We start from the raw sequence: 18,360 nt of genomic DNA, 5'->3' as shown, positions 1-18,360 counted from the left end.
AGATCCCTGATACTAAGATAGGACAGAGGAGAAATGGAAGGAAAGGACTGAATAGAAGACAGGAAGATGCTGCATCTTCTTCCTGGGAATTTAAAGATGGAATTAGAAAATCTGATTTCTGACCTAGAAGTCTTATACAGATTGATGCCACTAAGGCTAAATCAGTGGGCACAGACCTTGGGGATCCTAATTTCAGCACCCATATAACTTTTCAAAAAATCAACAGAGAGATGTTGCCTTACCTCCCACTCCCTTCTCTGCCTCTCCTCTTTCCCCAAAGACTCTCTGGAGGGCACCATAGGCAATGGCAGATTTGTTCTGCAGTGCCCCCAAATGCTTTTAAATGTAGAAGGAAAGAAACAGAAGGTGCCTATTAAGACATAGGGAGTTTAACGATGGGGAGGGAGGGTAGAGAGAGAGGGAGGGAATATTAACAGCACCCAGAAGTGTGCATACATTCATGTCCCAAGAAGGTATCTCACCCAGACCTCCTCAACCAAGGCAGCACTACTGTTTATCCATCAGCACTCTGACCAGTCTCCCAAATTCCCTAATCTGCCTCTGACATCACATGAGCAACTGATGCCTCAAATTGTGCAGGATCAGAAAGTAGAACAAGACGTGAGCATTTCTCTCTCTTTGCTAACACTAGAGCCTGAGGCCTTCCAACAAAGTTGAATAGTGGGGATTCAAGACAATCAAGAGGAAGGACATGTTCATTCAAGGGTGGTGGAAGTGAGCATTCTAGCTCCATCCAAATGCTGTCCACCAGTTCCTGTGCTGGTAGAGAACTATACTGGCATAAAATTGATCTCTGTGGTACTGTCTTTATTTACAGTGTACACAATAAGAATAGGATTTGGTGATTTTTTCCAGCTTTGTTTGCCTTCTCCCTCCCCCCTTTAACATGGTCCAGGGCTGGGCTTGGAAAGGAAGTGAGTTTCAACAGCTGGACGAGTGGAGTAAGCCAACTGTCAAAATGTGGTCTGTTTTTGCACAAGTATGTTCACAGGTTACTTTTGAACGTAACTTTCATACTATTCCAGGAAAGTACTAACCCTGCTAGTGGTCAATTACTGTTCCGATTGATCCAGGTTTCCAATCTATTCGAAAGAACTGCATCTTCCTATTGCTAAAAGCAGAATGACCCTGTGCCTAAGGGACAGAGAGAAGGGGGAATTTTTGGTGACGCATGTCAGCTGTATCCATGGCAAAACCTGTTTTGGGACTAGAGGAAAATACTACTGTACTTGAAAACTGGGCAGCTAAAGATGAGCTAAGGTAGCCTCATAGTTGGGCTGGTGATCAGATGAAGGCAATTTTAAGAGGACAGAGCAGAAAAGAGGTTGCTAGGTCATGTTTCTGCCACACTTAGATACAAGTGAAGAAAGGCCCCTAGAGGACCACAGGTTCTTCACAGTTTTCTGAGGCAAACTAATTCAAAAGATGGGCCTGTGCTGGAAATCATCAAAAATGGGTGGCAAGTTTTTTTCATGCAAATGATTTCCATTTTCTGCAGACATGGCCTGACTTTAGTCTTGGATGATTTTACTTTTCTTTTGCTAGCATCACACTATAGGTAGTCATTTAGTGTCCACAACTGGGACTGGTAACTTGAACATTAAGCAAAATGGTTGCTAAGTGAAACTGTGACTGTGCTTATGATCTTACTTCAGCTTTCCCTTGCTTTATGGACCTGGGAAGATCGTAAATGCGAGGATTGGTTGCAAAGTTACTTTTTCATCACTTCATAACTGCAAATGGTCACTAAATGAGGCAGTTGTTAAACAAGGACTGCCTGTAATCAACTGTTACAAAGCAAGAAAATATACTTAGTTGTTGTTTTTTTTAACTTATTCAACCTTATAGGATAGGGAAGCTGCCTGTGCGTCTGGATCTGGAAGTCCCACAGGATCTTACGCCTGTTATTCTCCATGACTTTCTTTGGAATCTCCCATCTGGACTTGGGAGAGTCTAGCCCATACACTGTGCAGATGTTCCTGTATACAATGCCAGCTACTTGGTTATGCTATTCCTGCCTGCATCTTATACCCTGCCATTATGGAGCTGGTGCTTAGTGCCTGTTCTTGTGCTGCTATGATCAGTGCCTCAGTGCTGTCTTTTAGTCCAGCTCTTTCCAGCCACTGGTAGGATTTCCCAATGTCAGCCACCTCAGCTGTCAATGGTACATCCCATGCAGGGTCTTGCCTTCCATGGCACTTCCTCTGTTTGAACTTCCTCCTATGTCTGCTGCTGCCTCAGTCATTCTCTCAGCAGCTCATCTTTGGGTGCCATGTTACTGATGTACTCCTGGATGCTCTGGGTTTCATCCAAGACAGTGGCTTTGACATTCACCAGAACCTGCCCACCCTCTTTGCGGCTGGTGTAAATTCTCTGGGTGTTGGACTTGGGGTGGAAATCTCTGTACATTGTGAGGAGCTTCTGGGTCTTCACATTGGCAGCCTCCATGTCCTCCTTTGGCCAGCTCACTATACCAGCAGGGTATCTGATGACTGGCAGGGCGTACGTGTTGATGGCATGGCTCTTGTTCTTTCCACTGAACTGGCTCTTCAGGACATGCCTTATCCTATGGTGGTACTTGGATGTTGCTGTCTTCCTTGTCTCCTCATCATGGTTCCCATGTGACTGTGGGATACCAAGATACTTGTAGCTGGTCTTTATGTCTGCTGTGTGGCCCACTGGTAGTTCCACCCCATCAGTCTTAACTACCTTCCCTCTTTTTACTACCATCCAGCCACACTTCTCCAGTCCAAATTACATCCCAATGTCCTCACTGTAGATCCATGTCAGGTGGATTAGCGAGTCGATGTCTCATTCACTCTTAGCATACAGCTTGAGGTCATCCATGTAGAGGAGGTGGCTGATGGTGATTCCATTCTTGAACTTGTATCCATATCCAGACCTTGTGATTATCTGGCTGAAGGGGTTCAAGCCTATGCAGAACAGCAGCAGGGACAGTGCATCATCTTGGTATATGCTGCATTTGATGGCCACTTGTGCGAGCTTTCTTGACTTGACTTCCAGTGTTTGAGTTGATTTCCATTGTTGTCTTCCACAGTCCCATTGAGTTCTCAAGGAAGGTCCTTAGTATCTTGTGGACTTTGTATAGCGCCAGGTATTCACAGATCCATGTGTGTAGCATTCAGTCATAAGCTTTCCTGTAGTCAATCCAGGCTGTGCTCAGATTGGTCTGTCTAGACCTCGAGTCTTGGGTGACTGCTGTATCTATGAGCAACTGGTGTTCTGAGTGTCTGGTGTTGTTCCCAACGCCGTTCTACGCTGTGCTAATGTATTGGCCCATATGGCCAGTTAACCTAGGAGGCAGGTTATTGGCTGGTAGTTGGACGGTGCTGTTCCCTTGTGGGGATCTGTCATGATCAGCACTGTCCTTCCTTTTGTTAGCAAGTCTGGGTGGGAGCCTGCTGTTAGCAGCTGGTTCATCTGTGCTGCTAGGCATTCATGCAATGTGTAGTTCATGCACTGCTGTGCTGCTAGGCATTCATGCAATGCTGCTAGACATTCATGCACTGCTGTTAGTTTCTTTAGCCAGTAGATGTGAATCATGTCCAGGCCAGGTGCTGTTCAGCTCTTCATGTTCCTGACCCGCTGTTGGATGTCTGCTACTGTGATGGTGACTGGTGCCTGTTCTGGGAGATTGCTATGGTCTGCTCTCATGTCCTGCAGCCACTTTGCACTGATGTTATGTGTCTTCTCTTTCTCCCATATGTTCTTCCAGTACTGTTCACTTTCTGCTGTTGGTGGCTCTGCGGTTATTGTGTTATTGCACTGCAGTTGGGAGTACGCCTTGGACTGTTCTTTGGAGAACAGGGCATTTATCTTCTTGGCCTCTGCTTCTCTAGTGTATCTCCTTAGCCCGGCAGCCAGTGCTGTGAGCCTTTGTTTAGCAGTCTCTAGGGCTTCAGTTGGAGTCAGGCCCATGTATTTTTCAGTAGCTGAATCTTATCCTTAATCTCCACACCCTTCTGTAGTTCCACCAGAATTGATTAACTTCTTTCCGAGTTGCCTTGATCTTAGCCTCCAATCTCATTTTCTTGGGGGGGGGGGATGTATTGCTGTTCTTCTTGATCGTGTAGTGAAGTATCCAGGATTACAGCAGCTGTAGCATATACCAGTTCATTGGTTTGAATTATGTTGGTAGTAGGGATTGTCGTGAAGGCTCTATTGGCATCTTCTAGCATACTATCTGATGGCACTTCTCCACTGAGCCTTGGTAATCTGTCTCAAGAGTTGACTAAAGCTAGTTTATCCATGATCTTATGCCTCATGCTGTAATGGAGGGAGTGGCAGTGACGTTCCAGCTTCAGGTGTTGGCTGCACATCTAGTTGTTCCTCCAGGTCTTCTTGAGTCTGGGATGTAATGTGTGGTTTGGTCTACCTCAAGTTGTGAGAGCAGCTTCCTCTTCACTATATTGAAGCGTTGGGTAACTAGCTGTTTCTCAGTGTGGATATAGGTCTTCTGTCCATCCATAGTTCCCTCATATGTTCCATATATCCCCTCTCATTAGGTCTACTGTTGTAGTAGCATTCCATCAATTCCAAGTTCTCTTGTCTCGTCCGTGTATGGTTTGTTTCAGTAGCCCACTTACTGTTAGATTGTCCTGGTTCCTCAGCATCTGATGCACACCTTGTTAATCCAGGCAACACCTGAGCTGGCATGACTCTCTTAGTTCCTGTCACTCTTGTATCCAAGGTAAGCAGGTGAAGCATTAGGGAGTCTCTGCCCAAGGACTCCTAATTACAAATGAATATAAAGTAAGAAAAAGAAAAGAAAAAGAAAGAAATGAAAGAGAAAGCTAAAAGTGCAAGGAAGGGGGAAAAAATAAAAGAAAAATAGAAAAGAAAGAAAAAAGATACAAAGAAGTGGCTGCCGATCTTCTTTACAGCAGTTAGAAGTACAATTGTACATTTACCCTACTCTATGATTACAACAACTCTTTTTTCTATAATCTACTCAGTCTAATCATCAGAAACATAAATCGTAAGTTCAATTTTTTCTGTTTTACACAAAAAGCCCCTTCGTGCCGTGCTCCTAGGCCAGGCTGGGGCTGGGCTTCACAAAAAAAAAGCACAAAGGGGCTGCTTTCTGCTTTTCTTTTTTTCACAGCACAAAGCCCAGCCCCAGCCCGGCCCAGCAGCTGGGCACGCCTCGTCAGCAGTGGGTGCAAGAAAACGGCAAAGGTCAGCTGGGGTGGCAGAGCACAGGGCGGCAGGAGGCCAAAAAGGCATAGATGGGGGGAGATAGGTGGGGGGGGGAGTTGAAGCATCACTGCGGTCATAAGCACAGGTGGGCTGCCAAGCACCTGACTTTTGATCACATGACCACGGGGATGCTGCAACAGTCATAACTTTGGGCACAGGTCATATGTCCCTTTGTCCAGTGCCACCGTAACTTTGAGCAGTCACTGAACGAATGGTTGTAAGTTGAGGACTACCTGTATATCCTTCTGCCACTGTTTAAATGGTGCATCAGTTGTCAAAGCAGGTATTATCTGAAATAAAAACATCGTTCTAGGCAAGACCTTCATTTTTATCACAGAAATTCTCCCCAGCAACAACAGTTGTAGTTTTTCCCATCTTAACATGTCTTTTTTAACTTCATTCCATGTCTTAACATAATTATTTTGAAGTAACATACAATTAATATTTGTAATACTGATATCCAGATATTTTACCTTCTTCTCAATCTTAAAACCCATTTTATTCATCAATTCTGTTTGATCTTCTATTTTCATATTTTGTTAGCATCTTCGTCTTCTGTTTGTTAATCTTGAAACCTGCTAATGCACCAAATTCTTTTAATTTGCCCATTAATGTTTCAATTCCCTTTAAAGGATCTTCCAGAATCAACACCAAGTCATCTGCAAAAGCTCTCAACTTATAAGTTTCTTTTTTAATCTTGATAGTTTCTTGTTAAAGTCAAATCTTGTCCCTCTTTGGGTATTAGTGTTATACTGGCCTCTTTCCAACTCTCTGACATCTTTCCTCCTTGCAAGACAGAGGTCATCATGTTTTGTAAAGGTTGTAAAAATTCATCCTCAAAACATTTATAATAAAAACCTGATAATCCATCTGGTCCAGGCACCTTTCCTGGTTTAATCTTTTTTATAGCTTCAGAAACTTCCCTTATTGTAGGTGAAGGCACCTGGCATTCTGATCAGGCCAAGATGTTACCCCATTGTCTCCAAGATAAACCTGGCCTTGATCTGCTGAGTGCTAGCAAGATTTTAGGTTAGCTGATATATTTATAGGGAGTTCAAATTAGAGAAATTTGTAAATGAACTTGAGATCAGAGAGCAGCCACAGAGAAACAGGGAAGGGTGAAAAAGGGTTGTTTCGTAATAAAGCAAAGGTTTATTACAGAATTGTTATCTGGTAATTGTTATCTGGTAACATAAAACACACATAAAGATGGAAGTTCAAGGGCTGATGTAAGCAACCGTAGTAGCAGCACCTTGGGGCAGCAGTCAGATATGGGAGAGGAACAGCATGAAACAGGGTACCAGAAAGGAATGGAAGGTTTGCTTGATACTCTAAATCTAGCACTAATTGTGATCTGGTTCTGTCCCAGGGCTCCAATGAAACAGGCAAAAGCACAATCAATATAAGAGTGATTCTGACTCCATGCAAAAAACACTTTCCTCATTCCTGAGCCAAAGAATGGAGGTTGTGAAGCAGTTGTTTCACTACATCAGTGTACAGACCAATTCAGCCTTGGTGCTAGTAGCCCCAGTGGCTGTCCCAGAAATCAGGTTTGTCTGTCATATGATGAATGGCTGTAGAAACATTGAGCACAAGCCCTGCATGCCAAGGGACACCACCAGGCAGGACTAGAAAAGGCCTTAGAGACCAATCACTGCCCCCCACCTGGTGCCCCCTCCCTGCAAGTCTGGATTTTAGTTCCCATCAGCTCCAGTTAGCTCCAGTTAGCATGGCCAAGGAGAAGAGAAGGTCGGAGTCTAGCACCAAACATGAAGAAGTTTGGTGTAGGCAATACTGAGCTAGATGGGCTAATAATTGGACTCAAGAGAAGGTTGTTTCTTATATTTCTAGGGTTCCTGTAGTTTCAAGGTAATTCAGTAGGTAGTGAAACAGAAGCCCACTGGATTGGCTGTATCATAAACTTTTATTAAGAGCTGCTTCTAGATATTTTGGGTATAATCAGCTACTGAACTGTACAGCATACAAGTGTCCCCATGGCAGATGTGAAGGACACACTGGTGTTTCAGATGCAGCTTTCCCCTTCAGAATATACACTGGTGGCAATGAGAAGAGATGTGTATATAGAAGAGAAAGCACTACCTTGAAATGTATTAGCGCTGGGGTAGAGATCATGGTTCCTTTGGCACCCATCAGACTCCCTGCCCCACCCAACTCTTCTTTTTCAATTATTTTTTATTTAAAAATACATCAATGGGAAGTGAGAATGCTGCAAATCTCCAGCATCACCTTTATTTCCAAGAACGTATCAAGGCCCACACTGGATTATCAGACAATAAAAATGGAAGGTTGTTTAGGCCAGTACTTTGTTTGGAGTTATATTTATCTGTTCCCCAATGCCTGAGGTAAAAGCCAGGTCCTCAAGGCTTTCTGGAAGGCTAGCAGAGTCAGGGCCATCCAAATCTAAGAGAGGAGGCTGTTCCATAGGGTGGGTGCCTATGGATGCCTCCTGGATTCAACTAGATGACCCTAGTTTAACAGGAGAGACCCTGAGCTTGCCCACTCTGCCAGATCTGGTGGGACAGGCAGAAACCATTGGAAACAGGCAGTCCTCCAAGTAACTTGGCTTTATATGTCTTGAATTGCACTTGGAAGTCTACTGGAATCCACTGCAGCTTACAAACCATGGAGTAACACGGGCATACTATGGAGCATCCAGAACTGCACACGTCACTGCTTTCTGGACCAGCTGCAGTTCCAAATGCTCTTCAAGGGCAGGCCCATTAGAAGGCATTGCACCAGTCCAACCAGAATGTGATGAAAGCATGAATGATTGTGAGTAGAGCTGCCTGATCCAGGCACGGGTGCAATTGGCATATAAAATGGATTTGTGCAAAGATCCTCCAGGCCAGTGCTGCCACCTGCCCTCAAGGGCCCTCATACTATGCACCACCTTTTTCTGGGGGAGTTTTCCCCTATCCAGAATTAGAGGTGGAATGTTTCTAGATCTGGGGGCTCTCTAAAACCCATAGCCACTTGGATGGCCAGGAACAGAGACGTACAACTAATTTTCATCAACGTACTGATAATACTTAACTCCAGGCCGACAAATAACCTCACCCAGCAGCTTCATGTAGATATTAGAAGCAGGGAGAGAGTCAAGCCCTAAGGCACAATAAAATGCAGGAGCCTAGGGGCAGACACCTCCCTTCCCAAACTGAGTGGAACTGGCCTTGGAGGAAGGAGGAGAACCACTGTAAACTGTGCTTCCTGCAACCCTCTAAGCCTGCTGGCCTTCTGCAAACCCCTTAAGACTTGGTTTGTCTGTCAGGCATGGCAGTCAGCTGGTGGTTGAGCTCATGAGTTTTATGAATTTGTTGTTGACTGTTTATCCTCAAGTGACCTTTTTTTTCTTTTTGATGTGGCTTTATTTATTGCATTTTGTTTTGTATTGATGTTTTTATTGTGTTAGCCACCCAAAGTCACTTTATGCAAGATGAGCAGCCATATAAATCTAATAAATAAATAAATAAGCCGAACCAGAAGTATACCATGATCCATGGTATTGAAGGCTGCTGAAAGATCAAGGAGGGCCAGGATGGATGCACCACCCCATTCCCAAGCCTACCAGAGATCATCAACAAGTGTGATTAATATTTTCTCAGTACTATAATCCAGCCTAAACCCAACTGAAAGGAGTCCAGATAATCTGCTTCCTCCAGGCCCTTTGGAGTTGCAGGCCTACCACCTTTTCAACAACCTTCCCTAAAAAGGGACAATTGGAGACTGGACAAAAGTTGTCCAGCTCCATTGGATCCAGTACTGCCTTCTTGAGGAGAAGATGAACCACCACTTTACCATGGCAACCATTGTGTGTCAAAAACTCAAAAAATTGCCCACTTCTGGATGATGGAAGATAATTCTTAATTGCTACCAAGAACAACATGGAGATAGATGGGACCTCCCAGGAGCACCAGTGCTGGCTGACTGATTAGTACAGAGAACTGAATGAGAGTGCAGTTCAGTTGCAAGCAAATATTTAGGCACCCCTGGTCAAGTTTGTGTTTCAGTGAACAATATTTGGAAGCTGTTATTTCTATCAAAGAAGATATAAAGGACTGATTGAAAGGGTACCCAGCCTTTGGCACCTCCCATATGCACTGTTTCTTCTCTGAATCTGTACACAATTACACATAAATTGTAAGTATGCATTCAAATTTGCAAAAATTGTGTTTAACTTAATACCACTTTTTTTTAGCTTCTGTTCATTGAAACATAGTTTGACTAGGAGTGTTTCAACTTTTGCATGCAAACCACATGCCCTTGATCTGATCCAATAAGTCACAATGCATGCTGGAAGCTAGTAGAGACACTTTCCATCTAATAGCATGCATGTATATTTTGTACTTAAACTGCCTATGTTTGAGTACGAGGCCTTTAGTTTCAGGGCTGTAAAATATAATGAATGCAAGGTTTTTCCCCTATTCTTTTCCCCAGCTGAACGTGAATGTACAGGGAAGCTGTTGAAATAATTTGGAGAAAGTAATGCTGAGTTGGATAAAATATCCAGCCTCCATTTGTTTGTTCATTCATTCATTCATTCTGGTCCCTGCTGGGTCTTAATATTCAATTACCTGCTTCTCCTCCTTCCTTCCCCAGCACTGGTCCTATTAATGATCTCCCAAGGGCCTGTTCATCAGAGAGAACTAAAGAGTTATTAGGGCCATAATTCTTGGAACCTGCTGTTCCCTAACAGGTGCCATAGATTTTCAGTCCTTAAGTCAACTGATTGCATGGAGTTTGTTCCATTATGGGCTGGAAACGACATCTAGGTGGTATCCTTGGGGAGGAAGAAACACAACCATGGTTGGGAACCAGCTTCACCCACAGAACTTTGGGAAACAAGATCATGTGGGAAGACGTCCAGCTCACCCATGAAGCCACACTGCCAGAAACACTGGGATAAGCATGGGTGAGGGATGGTGGGGAATATGTCCCTCTGGATCATTAGGGGTCATATATTTAGAGGCATTTACATGTAGAAGAAAAAGAGGGGAAGCATTTAAGGCCTGGTGTTGGTGGATAAGGGGGGATGAGGATGGAAAGTGCCTGATGCTTGAAAAATAACAATTATTATTTGAAAGTTCTTTGTAGAACTTTGTCTTCAAATGTCTTCAGCGCATTGACATGAGACTATTGATGTAGACACAAATGCTGTCTTCATCAATAGTCTCTAACTTTCACACTAACTTTTGCAATCAATTCCACTAGATGTATTGGATTCCAGCTTCCATCATTCCTATTTCTCATGTTGAATGGGAATGATGGAAATTGAAGGCCAACTTATTTGGAAGGCACCAGATTGGGAGAGACTGTTTTTCTACTCAGCTTTGGAAGTAAGGAACTTACACAATTCCCATATATAAAAGAGATGGAATTCCTACCATCCTTCTACACCACTAGTTGTTCCACTCCCCAGTAACAACATGGAAGTAATTAACCATTGACTTCTTTGGAGATATTTCTTCAACTTCTTAGTCTAGTGTACACTTCTGATATTCTCCGGAAGAATCCCATCCAACTATTAACCAAGGCCATTCCTGTTTAGTTTCTCAGCCTAGAAGCTACTATCAGAATAACTAACAGAGTGCCACTTAAATATCATAAGTTTAGTCACAGTTCTAAAAATATTTAAATCCAGGATTAAACCATAAATAACATTCTTGTAATACAAATTTAATCATTCCTTTTTGTAAAATATACTCAGAACTTACATACTTAGCATAGATATTCAAGCAATTATTTTCAAAGACTACATATAGTAAACAGAATTGACCAGAACAGTGAAATGAATAACCAAAAGAAAAAAAATCTTAGTATAAACATATTGGAAGTTTATCTCTGCACTGATCAAAGAAAGTTCAAGTTTATGTGAATTAAAAATTCCAGTCCCATGCTTACATAATCCTTATGCAACACACAAACCCCAAGCTATCTAGTAGATTTGCCACCACTATTATTTAGTCATCCTCCTGGGTCTTTAATAGCTGCCTGACACACAAGTTAACATTTTCACAGCATAGAAATCAAAGGATCGAGATCTTTTCACTTGCTTGATTTTTTGCATCAAGCTGCTCTTAACAGTGCAAGAGGGTCAGTGAAAAATTTGGCATCCAATCCAGAATTTTACACACACACACACACCTGTTTTATTTGTGCCACCAACCAATCTTCATATGTACAAGTAGGCACAGCCTGTTGATTGTAGTCCTGAACTTAAAGATCTTATGGTGGGTCCCTTGATAAGGCAATTTGCGTGGCTTCAGTTGTGGAACCCACCACTGACTTTGGAATAAGCCCTGTTTTCTTGTCAGAATGGGTAATATTTATTTCAGGAATAAAGAAATAAAACTACCTGACCTAAAAAGGATTTTTAAAATAAAGAAGGAAAGACGTTTAAATGAATAATAGCAATCCTGGTGAACCTCAATACACCCAGATGTATTTATTGAGCAAAACCAACAGTCTGTTTCTTATCTGCCAATCTCTGATCACTTGGTGATGGGAGGAGGGAGACAGACTGCAGGCTTGAAAGCTAGCCCTGATTATGCCACTGAGCAGTCAGCTATTTTCTCCCCAGCCTGCTGTAACACTGACCAAGGACAACCTTCCAGATGTGTTTGAGTTCGCCTCCCTTAATCCAGTGGAGTACTAGCAAAGCATTATGGGAACTGAAGTTCAACATATCTGAAAGGCACCAATTTGGGGAAGACTGATGAAGGGGGAAGATCTTCATTTCTGGGTGTTTAAGACAGAGGGGCAACATGTGTATATGGGCAACTGTGAGATGGTTTGAGAGACTAAGGGCTGCAGTAACTGCTGTATCTCTTCCAGCTATGGTGACATGGTCCCAAGCACCATTGCAGGGAAGATCTTTGGATCCATCTGCTCTCTAAGTGGGGTGCTGGTCATCGCCCTTCCTGTACCTGTCATTGTTTCCAACTTCAGCCGCATCTACCACCAGAATCAGCGGGCAGATAAGCGGCGAGCTCAGCAGGTAGATTTGACTGCCAAAGGAGGAGGAGGAGGAGGAAGAGGAAGCAAAAAGCAGTGGGTGAAAGACACCACAGAGAAGGGGGGCTCAATTATCTCTCACATTCCATAAATGGTTCTTTGTGTTCCCCCCCTTTACAGAAGGTTCGCCTGGCCCGAATACGGCTGGCCAAGAGTGGTACTACCAATGCTTTTCTTCAGTACAAGCAGAATGGAGGCCTTGAGGTATGAACTCAGTTCTCTGTTCACCTTGGTGCCTTCAGCTTTCTCCACGCTGGGCATCCTTGAAACAATGGCACGGATTGTTTTCTTAATCCTGTTGAGTTTTCCTAGATAAGGAAAAACAGGGATCAGTATGAATGGAAAACACTTGCGGTTCCTCCTCCTTGCTTGGGCCAACGCACTAAGCTTTTGTTACTGCAATCCAAACTAGCAAACCTAAACCTTTGATCTTTGGGGTTGACTACAGCTGGGCCGGGGTACATTTTCTCCATTGCATTCCATCAGTGTTAAGAATAATTTGCCAGAGCTGCAAGTTAGGCCAACGGGCTCTGCCCAAAGATAGTTTTGGGCAGAGCCCGTTGCCAAAAAAATAAAAAAGAAAGAAAGAAAGAAAGAAAGAAAGAAAGAAAGAAAGAAAGAAAGAAAGAAAGAAAGAAAGAAAGAAAGAAAGAAAGAAAGAAAGGAAAATAATGGGTATACCAGTCCTCTTTCTCTCTCTTGGCCCTCCATTTTCTATCCCATCTGTTACTGTCTTCTCTCCCGATCTGTTTTTTTCTATTCCCCCATTTTATTTATGGGGATGCATGCAGCACTTAGTCTAATTTCAGAAACAATCTGCAAATGATCAGTCTAGACCTCTGGCAAAAGGAGTCTGTCTCTTCTCTGGCAGAAAGGGAAGTTGATGTGATTGTTTTCAGAGGGCTTTTGAAATTAGGCTGAGGACCATGCTCATCCCCAGGGCCAACAGTTGCACACCTTTGGGCCAAGCTTAGAACAATGCCTCCAGGGTGAGTCAGTTTCTGAAACCGATGCAGGGATGCTCTTCCCCAGGGGATAATTCTGGTTCTGTATTATCTCCCACGCTTGTTAATATAATCACGAAACCCTTGGATGGATCATTGGAAATGATGGCATTTGGTTTAGATTTATGCCAAAGATTCCCATCTCTATTTATCCGTTTCATCAAATCTAGAAGCTGTGAGATCTTTCTGTGCACATTCCCGCTCATTAATGAGCTGAATGAGAGCAATTTAATTAAAGTTCTGTCCAAATAAAACAAAGGCTGGGTTTAAACATTGCATTATACTATAAAATCATTTGTTTTGTTTTGGCTTAATATTTTGCGTGAGCCCGTACATTGTTGTTTGTGACTTAGCATGATATGTAAACATAGCCCATTTTCATTGATTCAGCAAATAGCAACTAAAACAAATAATAGCTTAATATATTTGAACCCATTCAGTGTTAAGGATAGCGGAAGATTGGCTGAAGAAACAGCTACTCTGGCTGGTGTCCTATTCCATCAGAGGACCCAATTCATAGCTTGAAGCTATGGCATTGCTCCTGGACTTTCAGGAGCTCCTGCGTCCTAATGCCTTTCTATCAGCTTTAGCTGATTCACATGTTATGTCCTCTGTGGTGCAATAAACCTAGCTGCTGTCATTCATGCATTGGCGTTTTCCAAATATTCTCTGTGTCAGAGTGCCCTTGAAGATGGTTTGGAAATTTCGACTGCTGCAAAAATCAGCATCCTACATTGCTATCAAATCAGGACCAAAACTCAATGGCAGTGCCTGTTTTGATGCACCACAGTTTCCAGGCACTGTTCTAACTGCTAATTCTCCCCGCTTTATGCTCTAAATATTTTGATCTTGGTTAACGCAGGGAATATAGAAGCCCACTCATAAAAGTTTCTGATGAAGCTATGCTCTGGTTATGGGTAAACAAAGTTGGCATTCACTCATTGGGGCCTATTTTGTTATAGCTCCCAAACTAGAGCATCTTTCCAAGGGAGGTTTAATGGTAAGGCCTCTATCCTGCAGCTTTTCAGAAACAAATTAATAACCTTACTTATTTTAAATGGCTTTTGGAACTGAAGTTAACTGTTATAAAGCTTTGCTTCATAGTTGTTTAATGTCCCTTTCTCCTGTTTTTTTTAAATAAATACTTCTCTTATTTTTATTTAATTTTGGAAACCACTGTGATATATTACATGAACAGTGATGTGTAAATATTTTTTTAAATAACATTACAAGTCTAATCCAGTGCTCCTCAAATTTTCTATTCTCAATTCCAATTTTAAATAAGCTCCTTACTTCATATTGCAACTGGAGTATTCTTTGTTGGGAGGCTCCCTAGTTTGCAAAACATTAATACCCTGTACCCAGAAAAGTAGCCCATTGGATACTTTTATAGCCAAGCCCTATCCTGCAGGTATTAGTTTTCTAAATGCAGAAACCTTCTTTTAAATGGGAAGGCATTCAAATACTCAACCATCCTCTTCCAATCTGAAATACAGTAATCCTAAAGATATTTAAAGTGTTTATGGGTTTTAAACCTTATGCACTTAGATGTTCTTCCCATTTTTACATCTCCACTTGCATGTCCAAGGATTGCTGTGATAATTTAGGCATGCTGATATTCAGGCTGGAGTTGAAATGGAATGTGTATGTATTGGTGTGTCCATCAGATCCCATCTGCCTTTATCTGCTTTCTCCATCAGGACAGAGATCCTGTTGCACATGCCCTGGCAGTGCGCAACCGATCAGCTTTTGAACAACAACACCACCATCTCTTGCACTGCCTGGAGAAAACTACAGTGAGTAGCAGGATGGGGTCAAAACATGGGAGGGATTCAGGAAACAGAAGTGGGGCAGGCAGGTGGTTTGGAAAAGTTTTTTATTTGCAAATGAAATCTGCTTTCTGTCCAAAATTTCATGGGCCAATCTTTCCCACTTTGTGCTCTCCAAAGTGTTAAACTACCATTTTCATGCTTGCAGGGCATAATGGGGGTTTTATTCTAAAACAGCTTGAGGGTATCTTATTGGAGGAAGCTGGCCTAGAGAGTTTGGAAATGTGCTTATCTTATCCCTAGGCAGTTTTTTCCCAGGCTTATAATATGTTGATCAACAAAATTATACATAGTGACAAACTAATCTCTTAAAGCTGTCATTCTAACTGGGCTAACCCAGAGGCAAGCTTCTTGAGATACAGTGAGACTTACATCCATATAATCGCGTTATAGGAGTATCAAAGCAAAACATTAATGCTGTAAAAGAGACTCAGCGGTCTGACTTCTGTTAAAAAAGAGGTGTCATTTCATATAAAATAAAACAGAAATCTTTAACTAAAATAAAAGCAGTAACATTAAGGGGGACAGTCTCATCATATTGGCTTTGGAAGGCAACCCCCCCCACACACACACACCCCTATAATGGCTCATTACTTCTGGTAGAACGTTGGTTGCTTTTTGTTGTAGTAAGGAGAACTGAAGTTGCAGACAGACAGTAAATGCAAAATTAAGCCAGTTACAGCCCTTAGATTTTATAGTCCATAGGAGAGGGCTCTTATGAGTGTACAAGTTAATCTGTTTTCCAGGGGAAAGGGGGGTGTCGGATCCTCATTCAGGGCCATCACCCCCAACAACTAATATTATTCTTCTAATACTACCAGAAGTCTTTATGAGCATCACAAGAGTAAAAGATTCCAAAACCAGATCTCAGGGGATCTTTAACAATTTAAGTCAATATGCCTATGAGGAGGTGAGCTAACCAAACTACAGGTCTTACTACCCTACACAGTGCTTCAGTCCTGTTTAGCTTCCTGATGCTTTTAGGCCCCATAGTTGGTTGCTGAATTCCACGCTCCAAAAAAGTAGTGATTAAGGACAAGGCAAAATCTAAAACTGATTTCATTTCGTTTAAATTTAATTAAAGATAAGCATAGTTAATGTAACTGCCCCCATGAATTTTGCTATTTACAATTCTGTCATATTAAAGATTACGACTTTGGTCATTCTTGGAGGCTTCATTTCAGCAGGCAGCAAGACCTAGCTAACCTTGGCTGATCTTGATAGAGCTAAGCAAGCTCAAACCTGGCTAGTACTTGGAGGGGGGATCATCAGGAAATAGTAGGGATGTAGGCTAGAGTGACAAATTGAAAACACATACCAGAAAATATAATAAAACTACTTTTGTATTATTGCTAAGAAAACTATATGGACATGCCCATGCAATCCCCAATTGTACTCGATTGAAGGCTATTTTTACCACCATCATCACTACTACCCCACCCCAGTTTCTGGGGATTACAACCCAGTCTTTCAGGAGCTACATAGAGTCTTAAGATTTCCATCTTGTACTGTAGTTTAATCTGTAAGAGGCCTACAGCTAGTGGTTTCAGCTAGATTTCATTTGGAGCTGTCCAAGGTCCTGTTTTCATTTGCCCTTCGTGCAGAAAGACTTTTGCCTTGATTTTGCTTATCTCAACTGATTTTCATTGCCAATTTAACATTGTCATCTTGACTGGAATATGACTGCCTAGATTTGATATGACAGCCTGAACTGATTCTACAGGTATACAAATATCTGTCTGCTCTGTGTTTTCTTTTTCTGCTCTAGATGAAAACAAATGAATTAAAAGTAAGCAATGATTATGTTTTGCAACAACATTAAATTACTAGGATGGTTAAAACACAAAGGGGCAGCAAAGAGTTACAAATTTCTCTTCAGGCTTGGGGAAATGGGAATAAAATAGCAGACTTCCTGTGAACTAAGACAAATGATGGGTATTAGGCAAAAAAAAAAAAATTCCCAATTTTGCATAAAAGCTCTTGGTGGCTCAATTGGCAGTAAGTGACCCAAAAATGGGATCTTGGAGTTTTATTTGTATCTGAATAAAAATGTCAGTTTGGTGCAGAAAAAAAGGCAGAATCTATGTTTGCACTCATCAGGAAAGGAATTGATAATAAAAGTGCCAGAATCATAATGCTTTAATACAAATCAGTGGTGTGACCATACTTAATAGCCTATTCATAGTATTTTTAGTTGTGATCATTGTATCTCAGAAGGAAGATTATTGATCTGAAGAATGCAGAAAAGAGTAATCAAAATTATTAAGAAATGTTGGAGCAAGTCCCTTATGAGGAAAAGTTACAACACTTGAGGCTTTTTAGTTTAGAGGGAAAAAAAGAGGCAAGTGAAAGAGGCCATGATAGAGTTGTAGTAAATTACACGTGATGTGAAGAAAGTGTTTAGGGGAAAACTGTGATGAGGTATTAATTAAGCAATTTCATATGAATAAACTTGCAGAAGAAGAGGGGCTTGGGAATAAGAATGGGTTTGTCCACTTATATCAACCTCTTCTGATTGTTCTTCCCCTCCCTGGCATTGTTTCACTCACATATAGAGTCACGAGTTTACTGATGAACACTCCTACAGTGAGTTTTGTTTGACTGAGCCCCTGGGCTACCGCACCAGCCGCAGCACCTCTCTCTCCTCCCAACCAGGAAGCAAGGGGGGTCTAAGCACCTCCTGCTGCCCCCGCCGCAACAGGCGACGCACCACCCGCCTCACCAACTCCACCATGTCTGTGAGCCGGGCCAGCGCTCAAGAGCTAGATATGTTGAACAGCCAGAAAAGTGCTGCCCCCCAGAGGTAAGAATGATGCCTGCAGTTTTTAACACTCAACCAGTGGGGAGAAGGGATGACTTCCGCTTGCATTATTCGAGTTCAAAAGAACTTGGACTACATTTTTTTCTACAGGAGAGGAGGAGGGGTGGGAAGACACAAACAGCTCAACTGAGTTACCAAAGCTATTCAGTGCAAGGGGGAAGCCACAGCACAATGGCAAAGCATTTTGAGGAAGCATTCTCAGGTTTAATCTCCGGGAGTTTAATTTTCTGCCTGGAGAACCACTGACAATCAGTGTTGATCATGCTAGACTCATTTTTTTTTTGTTAAAGTTAGATTGATGTGGTGGTAATATTAGCTGTGTCTTAGTAGTACCAAAATGAAGAATGTGTGGCCCTCCAGAGTTCCCTTTATCTGTCATGATTGGCCATACTTGGCTGGGGCTGCTGGGAGTTTTAATAGAGTCATATCTGGA

At 42.3% G+C, this 18,360-nt stretch overlaps 1 protein-coding gene across 1 annotated transcript in view; it reads left to right on the top strand.

Annotated features, from left to right (window-relative positions):
- The window catches only part of KCND1 (potassium voltage-gated channel subfamily D member 1), a 58,598-nt gene that overhangs the window by 24,570 nt on the left and 15,668 nt on the right, over positions 1-18,360 (top strand). The window contains exons 2-5 of the mRNA XM_088137829.1: positions 12,094-12,256; positions 12,394-12,477; positions 14,978-15,073; positions 17,662-17,909. Of these exons, the coding sequence (XP_087993955.1) occupies positions 12,094-12,256; positions 12,394-12,477; positions 14,978-15,073; positions 17,662-17,909 (591 nt within the window). The remainder of the gene's footprint in view (positions 1-12,093; positions 12,257-12,393; positions 12,478-14,977; positions 15,074-17,661; positions 17,910-18,360) is intronic.

The sequence above is a fragment of the Python bivittatus genome, unplaced genomic scaffold (assembly GCF_059951505.1).
Source record: "Python bivittatus isolate LINGU-HERP-01145 unplaced genomic scaffold, Pbiv_v1 ctg000220_np1212, whole genome shotgun sequence".
NCBI classification, from domain to species: domain Eukaryota; kingdom Metazoa; phylum Chordata; class Lepidosauria; order Squamata; family Pythonidae; genus Python; species Python bivittatus.
This window is presented reverse-complemented; position numbering and strand designations above follow the sequence as displayed.